The sequence below is a fragment of the Phycomyces blakesleeanus genome (assembly GCF_001638985.1).
Source record: "Phycomyces blakesleeanus NRRL 1555(-) unplaced genomic scaffold PHYBLscaffold_6, whole genome shotgun sequence".
Taxonomy (NCBI): domain Eukaryota; kingdom Fungi; phylum Mucoromycota; class Mucoromycetes; order Mucorales; family Phycomycetaceae; genus Phycomyces; species Phycomyces blakesleeanus.
The window spans coordinates 280,152-294,839 of NW_017265139.1; the positions used below are offsets into that span (position 1 = coordinate 280,152).

Below are 14,688 nucleotides of genomic sequence, written 5' to 3' on the forward strand. Positions count from 1 at the left end.
TAACGAAAAGAAAAAGAGCAAAAAAATAGAAGAGATAACGAAAGGCGTATTTACAAAGAGGATGAAACAAAAAACAAAACAAAAAAAAAGAAATAGGAAGAGGAAGAGGAAGATACGGAGAAGATAATTATATAAGAATTACATAACATGTATGTTATTGTTTTAGATTTTTTTTCTTTTGGTGGTGTGGCGAGTGTGGCGGTGGTTGGTGGTTGGTAGTTGGTAGAGGTGGCGGCTTTAAAAGGCTGGGAATTTGGCTCGGTGGGGATCATCATTGAGTTGACGACCGTATGAAACATTTGGTTCTTTGTATTGGGCAAAGCAGTTGGAGTCTCCATCACCTTCAATGTCGGGCACAAATGGTGGCTTTGCTTGGCGGCGGGCAACGAGCTCCCAATCGACATCAGCAAACCAAGGGTGCATCTTGATATCTGCACTGCCGTTCTTGAGGTTGCCATAACGACGAGACAGATCAGGTGTCAGTAAACCGAGCAGCAGATCCTTGGCCACAGGGCTAAAGTCCTTGGGCCATGGAATACGGCAGTCGAGGATCTTTTCGTACAGACCAACAGGATTCTTGTCCACGAACGGTGGTTCTCCGACCAACATTTCATAAATCAGCACGCCCAAACTCCACCAGTCAACAGCCTTGCTATAGCCCTTTGAACGAATGATTTCTGGGGCTGAAATAGAAAACAAAAATTAATACCTTTTGATATTTTTATATTTAATTTATAAGGAAGCCTTACCAAGGTAGTCTGGTGTTCCGCATACTGTCCAGGTAATATCGGGTACTCGTTTGGCAAACCCAAAGTCGGTGAGCTTGACATGTCCCTTGGCATCAAGCAAGATGTTCTCTGGCTTGAGATCGCGGTAGATGATGTCTCGCTCGTGGAGGTATTCGAGTGCCAAAATGACCTCGGCGGCATAGAAACGGGCCGCACTCTCGCTGAACTTCTTTTGCTTGCGCAGGATGCGGAACAGTTCTCCTCCGGGTACATAGTCCATCACCATGAACAGATGGGAATCGTCCTGGAAGGTATCCCAGAGAGTGACGAGGAATGGGTGGGCAACGTCGCGGAGGATGGTTGGCTCGTTGTTGATGTGCTCAACCTGTTTGAGACGCACAACGTCATGCTTATTCAGTGCCTTGACAGCATAATGCTTGCCGTTGATTTTACTCTGCGCCAGGTGAACTCGGCCAAACGAACCAGTGCCCAGTGTTTCTTTGAGTATGAAATCATTCAATTGCAGTTTGCGGTGTTTGCGACGGCGGCGGCCACCGCCAGTATTGTTGCTGTTGTTGTTATTGCTGCTTGGAGTGAAGATGGCATGGGTGTGTTTGGATGGTACAGGATGATGGTTAAGATGATGGCTATGATGAATGCTATTATTGTTAATATGTTGAGAATGGTCAATGGATTTATTATGGTTGTCGTGGGCGGTTGTGGGTTGGTCAAAGTAAGATTCTGACTTTTCTTGGATAGGACGAGGAAGTGGGGAAAGAGGAGAGGCATGGGTTGGAGATGGAGGAGGGTTAAAGGTGTTGAATCGATTTGGTGGTGGTGGGGATAGGCGTTCATGATCCGACTCTGCCGGTGATGGTGGAGTATCTATGATTTTTTTGTCTTTTTAAGAGATAGGATTTGTTAATAAAGATATTCAATTATTTAATTAAACCAACTGATTATTACCTTTTTTGTACTTGTTTAATTGTGAGTCTTCTATGGGAGTTATCGAAAATGAGGCCGCAAAAGCAGAGCCGTTGCTTGGAGTACGAAGATGTGTACCAGATTCTGTGCCTAAAAATGTATTTATACAAATATGGATAAATATCTCTCTTTAATCAATGCATTTATATGTATGTAATTACCTTGTGATGAAGAGCGTGATTCTGCACTGTAGCTACTACAGATACTTGGTGGTTTGGATGAATCTGGGGTAGATACTGCTCCTCCTCTTTCGGTTGATTTTCTGCGGTCACGGCGGCTACTCTTTGAGAATGAACCGAGTCTTAGCAATTCGACACCTTTGCTAATCATATCCATGTTGAAATTAAGTGTTGATCGTTTGGTCGTTGGTTTGGTTTGATGTGGTTTGATGTGGTTTGGCTTGGTTGTATTGATGGTATGTTAAACTTTAAATTTTGCTTCTTAAATAATTATATAAAAGAAGAAGAAGAAGTGAATATATTGAAAGATGAGTTTATGATTCTTTTTAAAAGAAAGAGGTTTAAAGATTTAAATATTTTTGAAAATGAAATTGTGATTGAATTTATATTTTTGAAACCCAAAAAGAAGTTTTTTTTTTATTTATATTATATTATATTGTGTTTTATATATATATTTTTTGTTATTAATCATTAGCAAGGCCACTAAAATAATAATAAGAAAAATGCTAAAAACATACAAGCTTTTATTATTAATATTATTATTATTATTAATATTATTATTATTTAAAATAAGATATAGTATAATATAAATAAATATTTATTCTTTGAATATTTTAGATATTATTTAAAAAATGAATCAATTAATTAATTTATATATATATATATATATACTTCTTTGCGCTGTCTTGCAAATATAAATAAATAAAATATGTAATGTAATTTATATAATTTAAAACAATCGTGGTGGTCCTGGTGTTATTTTGCCTGGGTTATAATCTCCGAAAGGACTTCTTTGGACAGATGTGACAAGATAAGGCTAAATTACGTACGGCTCAATAAAACTAACCTGACGCTGTGCCTCCGAATGTTCCAAGACCGATGAGCAGAATCGATAATACTAATGGCTATAGCAGTAGGCAATAGGCAATCGGCAATTGGCAATAGTTGGTGATAAAGAAAATAAATATAATTATTATTATAATAATACACGCACTGACTGACTGACTGACTGACTGAATAAATGACTATGAGGTATAAATATAAAATGTTTATACACTAACACTAGCACTATACTAGCACAGACACAAACTCAAGCTCAAGCACATGTTGACTTGAATATTTACGTCTATATCAACGTATATATATATATATATATGTGTGTGTGTAGTTTGCCCTTTCTTTCTTTTGTAATGACCTCAAGAGATCGATAACTAGAACTTAGAAATGATTTCTGTAAAACAGAAAATATGTATATATAATGGACATTGGAGCTATTGTAGATTATACGTTTTCATTATTAATAAAAAGGCAAAAGATCAAATATCAAATTTTATCACCATGGTTTATATGACAAGTATTTTAAAGTATGAATGAATGAATTAAATTAAGGATAGGGAGGACATGAGGGAGGCAATAAACTTCCCGATTGTGCAAGTGTGTATTTTCAGCCTTGTCGATTAGGATCTGATTTGATAGCAAACAACAAACAAAATATAGGGAAAAGGAAGCTGCAGAGTGGCAGAGAGACAGAAATAGATATTGATATGGAGATAGCTTTTATCCATCGATTTCAAAACAGCAGCAAAATACCAAAATACCAAAAAAATAAATTATCACACATGTCTTGAAAATCTTTATCAAAATATATCAATATCTTTCATAGAGAGTTCTACACATGACCAGAAAGACCTGTTTATTAATTTGGCCTTTTATATATCTCGCTTGTTTATTTCTACCTCTCTAATCTATTCTCTGTCTTGTGTAGCCATAGAAACGTACAATCCCTCTTTACACGCTCAACCCCCAGGATTTATAGCACGTGATATGACGCTGTGTCTGAGCTGGGTAATAAGCCAACATCATCCGTTTTAGTCTTGGTTTTATCTTGATGGAGCTTCAACAAACAACACAAAGCAGAAATAAAAAATAAAATAAAATAAAAACCAGCTGCTATTTCATGTATATAATTTTTTCTTTTTACTTTATAAAAAGATAGAGATCATATACAATACAATATATACACATAACGACACATATTAAACGCTAAACATTTAAACACTAAATACCAAGCACCAAGCACCAAGCACCAAGCACCAAGCACCAAGCACCAAATGCTAAATGCTAAATGCTAAAACACATTAATTCACTCATCAACTCACACTAATTAATAATATGAATTCAGGGCCAAAAATCATATACACACATTTACTGAGAGATAGATAGATAGATAGATAGATAGATAGATAGAGAATGATACATATTTTATAAAAAATAAGATAAAAAAAAAGGTCAGGTTTTACATGTATCGATCAACAGGATCATCTTGTACGTCACAACTATATTTCACACTACAAAAGACCTTTCTCTCTTGTTTTAAAAGAAGGGCATAAATATATATATATTATATATATATTATATACACTTATAATAAAACCAAGTCATCATCATATTCATTATTACTGTTACTGTTGCCATGACTTTCTTTATTTGCTAGTCCTTTCAAAATATCAGTCGGGATGCTTATCACTCGGGAATTTCTTATTTAATGAATATTATACAAACTAGTATATATATAAATATATATTTATTTAAATTACAAAAGGTCCCTGAGCTAATTAGAAGGTGTTATCGATGTGTTTCCGGTGCCGACAATTGAACCAAAAGCAATCCCGACAAGAAGTGGGGTTGGACAGTCACAAAGGAGTATTTTTTTTAAAGCAGAAAAAGTATTGGCTGTGATTTTACTTACCTGTACATGCTTGTACTTTTGTGCCATGTTGTGCTACTGTTATAAATAATGTTACTACTTTTTTTTTTTTTTTTTTTATTATTATTATTATCGTTATTACTATTGATATAATCTAATATATCTCCTGATAACCAAAACCCAAAAATTATTCATACCAAATTAGGATTCTGTTTTAAGATATGCAGAAATACTCTAATAGTAATACTACTTGTTTGCTTGTCTGGTCATCAAGTACACTGGATTTTCTTTGTATTTGAAATCTATATCTAACTATATTGTATTTCTAAAAGATTATGTAAATAAATAAGAAAAGAAAGAAGAACGATAGAATGGTCGATACTCTTCATAGCTCTTCTTCTTTGTAGTATATAACCTGGATAGTTTGTTGACAGCAGAAATTAAAGTATAATGTAATGTAAAAGTAGTTATTTCTAATATGTATGTAGACTTTTTGAATGTTGATCAACTTGTTCACAAGCCAAGAAGTGACTAAAGAATCCGGGCAGAGATAAAGAGATGGAAGCTGTCAAAAATCTGTGCATACTACCTCTACACACTGTTATCAAATCCAGTCCAGTCCAATCAAAGAATTATAGTTAAGTGTGAAATAAGGTATCATAAGAGCACAGATACATATACATACGGACATGCGTACGTTCATGAAGCTAACGATCGACTCACGGACCATATTTTGTAAGAATAATTTGAAACCTCAATATACTTTCTTTCTTTTAAAAAAAATACTTGCAAAGATTGATAAACTAATTCGCTGTCATTATTTCAGCTAAATCAAAGCAAAGAAGAAGAGCATAACCAAAAAAAAATTCCATGAGAGGGAAGTACTTTTGAACCAAAGAATAAAGAGGCGTCTTTTGGTTTGTTGGTTGTGTGCGTATCTTAGCTATAAGCTGCCGGAATTGTTCGCTAATCTCGTGGACATGTGTCGGATCTGCAACGATCCGAGAATCCGGAGAATCAAAAATCCGTCTTTGCAGTAACACCACCACTGTCTACAAAGAGCTAGACATTTTCGCCCCCTGAAGTTTTGGTGTACAAAAAGGGAGAGAGTAAGCCGTGCTGGGAACACACTATCCATGATGTTGCATCAAAAGACAAATAATAATAATAATAATAAATCACAAGGAGGAAGAAGCCTTAAATGCCAAAATAGTTAGACTTGATGCAGCAAAAGATTCTGATGGCGAAGTATTGCAATCTGTTTTAGAAGAGTAAAGTAACGAAATCTACATTGGAATGCCTAGCAACCACGTCAGTTAATACCACGTTATATCTTTTTTGTTTACTTGCTGCAGTTTTGCAGCTAACAGAATAGAATATATAGGTGTAGCTAGTAATTCGATAACAAGAAGAAAATTCCCTGGCAGGTTAGAATTACACCAACTGGTTATGGTTCAATGACATATTCTTGCATGTATTATGTATTTTTATTGAACTACTTCCAAACAGAAATAATTGATAAAGCCTTTTTGAACTTTTCATTTCATTTCATTTCTCAAGTCTTTCAAAATGGGTTCGCTTATTGATTATTGTGACTACTGAGTACTTTAATGTTACGTATGGTCCACTAACTTTAAGCATTGATATGTTAGAAAATCTCTCGTCAGGTTGTTTCTTGTATTTAGCTATTTAGCTATTTAGCTATTTATTTATCTATCTATCTATCTTGTTATATGCAAAGCTGCAGTAAGCAAACAAAAAGTGTAATATGGTATTAACTGACGTGGTTACCAGACAGTCCAATTTACTTTTTTTTTTTACTTTACTCTTCTAAAACAGTGCAATACTTCACCATCAGAACCTTTCAATGGATCAAGTCTAACTATTTTGGCATTTAAGGCTTCTTTTTCCTTGTGATTTTTCCTATTCTTTACCTCTTGATATAATATCTCGTATCACTCGCAAATCTGCTTTGAAACTTGATTTAGAAAGTGTCTCGGAATTACTAATATCTTCTTAATATCTCGCCATACGTGAAGAGAAAGAGAGAATTTTGTGTTATTACATGCTCATGACTGGTTTGATTTTCTCCAACTCTAGCCTACAATTTTCATATTGGTATCAACCTTGAGTCCCATCATCGATTTGACTAGTGGGTTTCAGGTTCTTATGGCCACGCCAGTTTCAGCAATTCCTGCTTCCTCTCAATCCCTCCTTAATTAAACGCCTTCCCTTTTTTTTTTTGGAAATTCAAATATTTGAAAACCATTAATTAATCAGCGTTTTATTGAATGATAATAATAATAGTCATATTCGAGTACCTTTCTCAGCATAAGAATATATTACAGATGAGAGGAAAGTGTTTAAACTTAAATTAAGCTTTAATCAATATATCTTCTTTTTCTTCTTAAGTAATCACTGCGTTGCTTGGTTAAGATATCAGCCTCATGTGTATTTTCTAGTTAATGTAGAAATACAAGGCTTGTTGAAGCTGTGTCTTTCTCTTCAGTGCTTGTAATTAATTCTTGATCTTTGGCGCCTTTCTCTTGAACAGAGCCATTTGTTGATTTAGCCCTCAATATCAAATCAACAATTGTCATTTTTATGAGTGGATCATCCATGCTTGGTGGTTCTCGTACTGATGATGGTCCTGGTCGCGATCCTGGTTCTAGTATTGAATATTTCCATTTTTTCAAAATTTCAGAATCTCAGCGTAGGTTTTATGGCATCGATCTGCTAGATACTTTAAATATTCTCTCGGAAGAACTTTTTTTTAAAAAAAATTATTATTTATCTCGATTGTTAATCGAATGACACACGGTCCTTTTTTCTCATATATTCTGTGGACTACAGATGGGGTTGTATTTTCATAAGAGCCTTGAGCGGTATGCTTGAGTAGTGTTGACTTTATACTGGTCATCCTGCAACATACTAGTTTCGGAAATCTGTCAATATACATAAATATATAAAAGAAAATGTTTAGGTAGAAAAAAAAACCGATGGTTTATCTCATTGATACTTGAAAAATGTGCGCATTTCTTATTAGTCCATATTGTGAACAAATACTCGTGTTCTTCCTCAGTAGATGGTAGATGAATAAGAGATTTCAAGCTTATAAAGCCTTTTGTATACATTAAAGCAACATATTTAAAAGAGAGTAAAGCAAAGGGTATAGTGGCAATCCAAATTAACAAAACAAAACAAATCATATATATATATACAGACTTATTCGGGTTCACCTATGTTTGACATTAATTTTGTAATCTTGGGTCATTAATAATAAAAGTATAATCAAGTTTACAGATAGATAGATAATACAGAAATATTTTATTTGTTTGGCACAACAAATATACAAAGAGATTAAACAGTATGCGGATAATACAAAGGACAAAAGATATACTTCTGTAATGATTAATGTCACTATTAGATAAGAAAAATGAGGACAAACTGGAGGTTTTAATTTTTATACCATAACCCTTTGGAAATTTAGTATATAGCCAAATGTTAACAGGACACATGTTGGGAAGGAAATCGTGTCTTTTAAAAAAAATAATGATGTATTTCAAAAGTATAGAGGGCGCCTTCACGCCAAATCCTCTGTACTTTTTTTTTTAGATTAACAAGTTTTGTAGCTGGCAACCTTTGTCTTCTATGTCAGTTGGAATAAGACAACTCCCTCTATTTAAAAATAAAAGTAAGTTACAAGTAAACATTTAATTGTGAAGGAAATCTTTGAATCTTCTACAAATTGTACATGATGGTAAGTATGTAGCCAATTGAGATAAACAATAGAGAAGTAGGTAAAGTTAGAGATCAAATGTCCCAGAATATAGCATTTTAATTTACATGATATAGGCAAATCTGTTATTCTTTCTTTGTAGAGTGTGCTTACTTCTTCTTAATGCAGTTCCTCTGGGGACTCTGGTCTACCTCGTATATATATATATATATCGCGAGCCATTTTTAGCGCTTTATATTGAGAACAAAGAATTAAAAGCATAAAGAAAAAGACGAAATTTGCAACAATTCAAAGTAGTGAAAGACTTTAAGCTTTCTATTATGAACCTTAACTTTGTAATATAGAATGTCTTTATTGGCCTAGACTTTAATTCTATGATCATAATAGTAGTACACTGTAGAAAATAATGTGCAAGGATTTCCAACAAAAAAAAAACTGCACATCTGCAAAATCTTTGCACATATTTAAAACACCTATTAGCCTTTCTAAATTTAGAGCAATTTAAACCCTTTTTAGAAGCTCTGTGCCGGTAATCATAATTTTTTTGGTTGTTTAACTCAGACAGCCGTTTTAAATGAGAAAAGAAAGAGGACTGTTGTTTTTTGTTTGCAAGTTTGATCAAAGTCAAGAACACAGCCAATCAATTAGATATACCATAAATTCGGTTTTTCTGGCGTTGAAAATTTTTAAATCAAATGGTAATAGCAACATATTTTGCTAATGTTTTGGGTGATTTTTTTTAAAGAAATTAAATGTTTATATATGTATTAAAAGAATAGGGAAAAAAAAACAAAGAAAAAAAAACCTATTGGTTGTATTTTGGCGAAGGCCAGATAATGTGCCGAATGGCCTCGTCGTTCGGGTCGTGGACGAGGCCAGCGATCCCCTTGATAGACTTCACGTCCACCACCTTCACCACACCAGGTGCCAGGCTATCCCACACAGGGAAAAGATCCTGGTTCACGCGTTGAACATCGGAAAGACAGTCGATGGCCGCAAAGAGTCTGGTCACTCTGTTGACAGTTTGGGAGAAGAATTTAAGAATAAATCCATACCTTTCAAAAAATATAAATGAGTTATGATTAATAAAATTTAACAATGTAGAATACAACTAGTGCTACTTACTCCCTGGCGTCGTCGAGCACAGCAAGATTGCTTGCTCGACCATGCCTGCTGTCAACAGAGGACCGGACTCTATAGACCACCGAGTCTTTTCACATCTTGTTGGCGCAAACCACTTCATCGTTTTCCTCAAAGGAAACAATGCCTTCTCTTGCCCAGAAAGGCACCAAACTGCGGACCAAGTCCTGGCACTCTATGCCAATGGCGGCAGCCAACTCAACCAGAGAGCTTCGAGTTGGCCTGGACCAAAGTTGAGGACCAGCAACATCGTTACTTGCAACCTCGAAGTTGCTGGTCCTTTTGTCATTTGTGGCACAAATGACAGGTCGGCAACCAAGACAGTGATTGATTGCTGCCTTTCTGAGCAAGAGATTCTCCATGTTCTTTCCTGGTTTCTTTCTCGACTTGATTGCCGCGCCGTAGACACCGATTGTCCTTTAGATTGGCCTACAACTGTATGCCCGCAGAGGGCCCATCTCCCGCATCATATAGCCGAGATGAACCAGCATATGCTGGTTCATCACGAAAACCGTAGGCTTCAGCCTCTTTTCTTCGATCTCACAACGGAGGAAGGCATGCCAGCGACCAATGGCCCTGTAAAGATGATTAAAACACTGATCAGCATATATCCGATTGACTTACTCCTCTGCTTCTTGGATATTGGCAGCAGTGATCCTCCACTGCTGGGCAATTCTGCATGCAGTAACAAGTTTCATCACTGCTGCTTTCGTACGATCAAAAACGAAATGATAGATGACAATCGTTGGAACAACGAACAAGAGGAAGTCTATCCAATCGACAGCCTTCCTCTTGCCGTTGGATTCCTTCAAGGATCTCCACGTTCCCGTGAAATCGGCTGGTATATCGGCCCTGGATGCGCAAATTGCTTTGTCGATATCTTCCAGACTGACATCCAGGGCAAACGGGTATCTGTGGTGTTTCAACCGGTCTTGCAAGTGAATGCCATGTGCATTTCTTCCACCGTCATTGATCGTGGGGCAGAATTTTCCTCCAAGTGCAACGTACAGCTGCTGGCCTGTACCGTGACTTAGAAGGTGCATCTCATCCAGTCCGAAGAAAGCAGTACTGGTCATTGTGGGCAAGTCTTTGAAGAAGTTGGGCCCTTTGACGCTGTACATCTAAAACGGTATTAATATTTATTTTGTTTAACAGTTTACAACTTACGCCTCCAACGGACTGGTGCAAACTCTCTTCTGTTCTCAACAGTGACGGTCCGTCTCTTTCCACAATACAAGTCGTGCTTGAATCTCTTGCACCATACGAGATGCAAGCTCTGCATCCGTGATGGGCATTGTGATGTGCCAGGTTCATCAAGTCAGAGACGGCTGGAGTATCTCCAGTCGTCATGACAAGATGAACCTTGGCAATCACCAGTCCAGAATCAGTCTGAAACTGCAGGCCATTTGCCCCCAAGTTTCTCAGGTCATCGAGAACCGGCTCCAAAATCGAAGCGATATCTTTCGGATGGTTAGGTCCTGGTATGATAGCCAACTGCATCATGTTACCTGCCTTGTATCTAAGTAGTTCGTATTAGTAACTTTATCTAAATTAATTTTTTTTAAATACCTTTCTTTAGGATCGATATTCAGGTTAATAACATGAATAACAGAGGATGACATTTTGGCATTTTTAAATGGGTTGAACTGGTCAACAAACATGGACACCAAAATGTCATCCTGACCAACCACTCCACGATCAAGTAACCGTCCGACTGCGTCTCCATCGAAGATGTCTTCACGTACATCTTCACGTCCGCCAGCCAAACGCCTAGCACCATAAGCCATCTTGGCACGTTCTTCGGGTGCCCAAGCTTAAATCTCAATTGCTCTGAAAGAGGCACGACCTGGTATGTCTGTGCAGGTATTATTCTATTTCCTCTAAGCTTGTACCGAGCTTCTCCGCACAGGGGACACGTCTCATCCTCATCAATGTCGATACTTTCTACAACTGTAGGGAACCGACAGCATCCTTTTACGCACATGTCATATGCGGTGGCCTTTACAGGATACTCCTCCTTGAGCAAGGTGTTCACCTTGTAGTAGGACAAAAGTGAATCGGTGTCGGCTAATATAGTAGTAAGTTTATGTAATATAAAAAAAATGAATATTATTAATGCACTTACGTGATCCACATTCTTTCATGTATTCGTTAAATATTTTGACGGACTTGTCAAATACATCTCTGGAAACATTGTTCTCAAAAAACATTGAGAACAGCTTCAAACTAGCGGCCTCGGCACGGCTGTTTGGCTCATACAAAGGAATGTTTTGCTCGTATTCGGCATCGTATTCAGCTGTTACATTATCCGAGTTGTCAAGATTGCGGATGCGCGAGTACCCTTGGCCATCATCTTCCATATCTACGTTAAAATAATTATATTTAATACTAGTATTATAATGTTCTTTTAGCTATTTCTTACCAGACATAGAACCTGTATCATCACTGAAGTCGCTCTGGGATTCAGCCTGTACAGATACAGCATCCATGCTTTCCATATCATCGCTACTGTTATTGTCTGCAGCAATGAACTCACGATTGGCAGATCCACCATCGGTAGACGCATCGTCAGAATCGTCCAAATTTTCAAGCACTGTAGTCGAATAAAAGTCTTTGCTTTCACTTGGTTGTTCTTCAAAAAATGACTGATCGATTAAACTGTCAATTGATTCATTCTCGGGAGAATAGTTAAGTGAAATATCAATATTAATTTTGAAAGTATGTTTGTAAGTAGAGGTGTTATTTAATGGAAAAACGCGACTGCTAAAAATAGATTGGACAAACCCAGTAAAAAACAAAGCACTCCGACAGCAGTTGTGGAAACTTATCAATTGATGAGAACATCATGCTGTGTCGAATATAAGAAAAATAAATCTTCATAAATTTTAATCTTTTTCTTTTTTAAATAAATTCGACCTTTAAAGATCAAATTAATTAATTACATATACAATAGACACTCCTGGCTACCCTATCCCTTGATTTGAGAGCGAGAGAATAAGCTTGATTTTGAGGAAATGTTTAATGGAAAATGTGAGTAGAAAATTACGAATTTCCTAATTTTCCACTTACATTTTCCACAATGCCATTCACCAGCGTACGAGGGAGTTGAAAGAAAAATTACTTTTCATAGTAATTTATTCAATTCCGAATAGATATATTTGTCAATTTATAAAAAAAAAGAACACTAGTTACAAAAAGGAATATATTAAACGAACATACTTTAAAAAGCTCATTTTCTATAGCTAAAATGAAGCAAATCATTAACAAAATAAAATAAAAATAGGCAGGGTATTTTAGTAAATAATTAAAAAAAAACAGATGCTGAATAACAATAGGAATCTTATATGACGTAGCTCAATTCCCTCGTACGCTGGTGAATGGCATAAACGAAATCACAATATTAATTGAGAAAATTGTACTTTGTAAACCAAGTTGTTTTAATCCAGCTTTGGCAACTATTGATTGTAACTTACTTAAAAAGCTGAGCTATATGTGGAATAAAACATTCAGAACCTTATTGTATTGAAGTATAATAAAGAAGTTAGATTGAAGCAATTTATTATACAAAGTACAACTGTCTCAATTGGTAATATGATTTCGTCCAAATTTTTCTCAAAAATAAATTTAATTCGTCTAGGAAAATTCCTAATTTGTCTCAATCTCAAGTAAAAAAACACTGTAGGCGTTCACAGTTGTGGTCGACCGATTTTTAATGGTCGACTGCCTTAATTTTCTTTACTGTTTATAGTAGCTTCTGAAATTGAAAACAAGAGTCACTCGAGGTTAGTTTCACATAATATTTGTATTTTACTAAAATACCCCCTAATAAACTTTTATTTTTCTATCTATTTACAAACATGAATAACAGTAATAATAGTCAGTTCAAAGGCTTCAAAAAATGAACTTTACTGATTTTTTTAATAACAACCTTTTCTTTATCAGAGATGCCTAAAAAATAAGAGCAATATGCAGATGATGTAAATAATTAAGTGCTCTAAGACTTCAGCAAAAAAGTAGACAAAGACTCGTCAGCTTAAAAAGATGTCGTCGATTAAATATTCTATAAAAGGAGCGATTTTTAGTGCATCCCCTGTCTTTTGCTGGGGATGCACTTAAATTTGTTGCCCATTTTTGGAATAATTTTTTTGCCTAAAATTGGGAAAAAAAACCGGTCGACCGACGAAAAAAATCGGTCGACCGCAACTATGTGAACGCCTTGTATTAAATAATGTATTTTGAACACGTCCGTTGAATGTACCCACATAAATTATATTGATGTAGACGCGTTCTTGTGGCGTCTGTGCCTTGATTTGGAACACAGGCACGTGTAGTACATTCCAATCACTTTGTGCTGCATTACCATCAATGAAATCGAGTACTATAAGCTTTTATGCTTATATATAAGATAACTATATAATTATATATATTATTTTTATTATTAGTGACAAGATTCATTAGTGCCAATCAATGGCTATAAAACCAGCCCTGACTTGTTAAGTAGACTATATATTTCTTTTCTTTTATTCCTTCTTATTGTTTTTATTTATTTATTTATATTTGATTTGATTTGATTTAATTTCTTGCCCAATTTTCATTTCTTTTCTAGCTTTAGTTTTGAGCGTGTACATAGAAAAGAGACACAGTTGATTCTTGGTTGCTATATACATATATACATATATATATATATATATGTGTGTGTGTGTCTATTAAATCCCCCATTGTTTTATCAGAGCAAAATGAAAGATCCTCATTTTGAATGCATAGAAATACTTATTTTATATTCTTTCCATAAAATTTCAATTAGCAAAATAAACTCGATAATAATAATAATCATTGTACCCAAAACACCAACACCAACAACAATAGCAGCACAATAACAGGAGTAGTTCATATTCTAATAATAGCAGAAACTATTGTAGAAAACAATATATTAAAAGGTATGATAGAAAAGGTTTAAGCCCAAGAGATTCCACATTAAAGATCAACATTTATATGTATTGGTTTCCATCTCTTCAAAACAGAGATGATTAAATAAATAAAGAAATTAATTAATTAATTAATTAGTAAATAAATAAATAAATAAAGATGATGTGTCCGTGCACTCTACAATAGATCTTTTGTGTTTGTTATACTTTATACTTTGATTTAAAGCAAATGGAACTTATTCGAAAATAATTAACAATATACACAATGAGCCTCACCTTAAAATCC

General features: G+C 35.3%; 4 protein-coding genes across 4 annotated transcripts; all 4 read right to left on the reverse strand.

The window, feature by feature from the left end:
- Positions 1-237: 237 nt before the first annotated feature.
- PHYBLDRAFT_109875 (protein kinase A catalytic subunit) lies at positions 238-1,257 on the reverse strand (the record flags this gene model as incomplete). Its single annotated transcript, XM_018428140.1, has 2 exons — positions 238-683; positions 750-1,257. Coding segments are annotated over 2 exons (954 nt in total), but the record flags the coding sequence as incomplete, so codon positions are not given.
- A 1,098-nt stretch (positions 1,258-2,355) lies between these two features.
- PHYBLDRAFT_165820 (hypothetical protein) lies at positions 2,356-4,213 on the reverse strand (the record flags this gene model as incomplete). Its single annotated transcript, XM_018435313.1, has 7 exons — positions 2,356-2,374; positions 2,410-2,412; positions 2,739-2,916; positions 3,016-3,017; positions 3,684-3,785; position 4,051; positions 4,192-4,213. The coding sequence occupies 7 exons, from the start codon at positions 4,211-4,213 to the stop codon at positions 2,356-2,358; spliced, it is 327 nt and encodes a 108-aa protein (XP_018293880.1).
- Positions 4,214-7,060: 2,847 nt separating this feature from the next.
- Positions 7,061-8,116, reverse strand: PHYBLDRAFT_165821 (hypothetical protein; the record flags this gene model as incomplete). Its single annotated transcript, XM_018435314.1, has 3 exons — positions 7,061-7,266; positions 7,618-7,719; positions 8,068-8,116. 3 exons carry the CDS (start codon positions 8,114-8,116, stop codon positions 7,061-7,063), a joined length of 357 nt encoding a protein of 118 aa, XP_018293881.1.
- A 1,026-nt stretch (positions 8,117-9,142) lies between these two features.
- Positions 9,143-9,839, reverse strand: PHYBLDRAFT_142830 (hypothetical protein; the record flags this gene model as incomplete). The annotated part of the gene is made up of 3 exons (XM_018430880.1): positions 9,143-9,392; positions 9,463-9,531; positions 9,556-9,839. 3 exons carry the CDS (start codon positions 9,837-9,839, stop codon positions 9,143-9,145), a joined length of 603 nt encoding a protein of 200 aa, XP_018293882.1.
- Between the last annotated feature and the right edge of the window lie 4,849 nt (positions 9,840-14,688).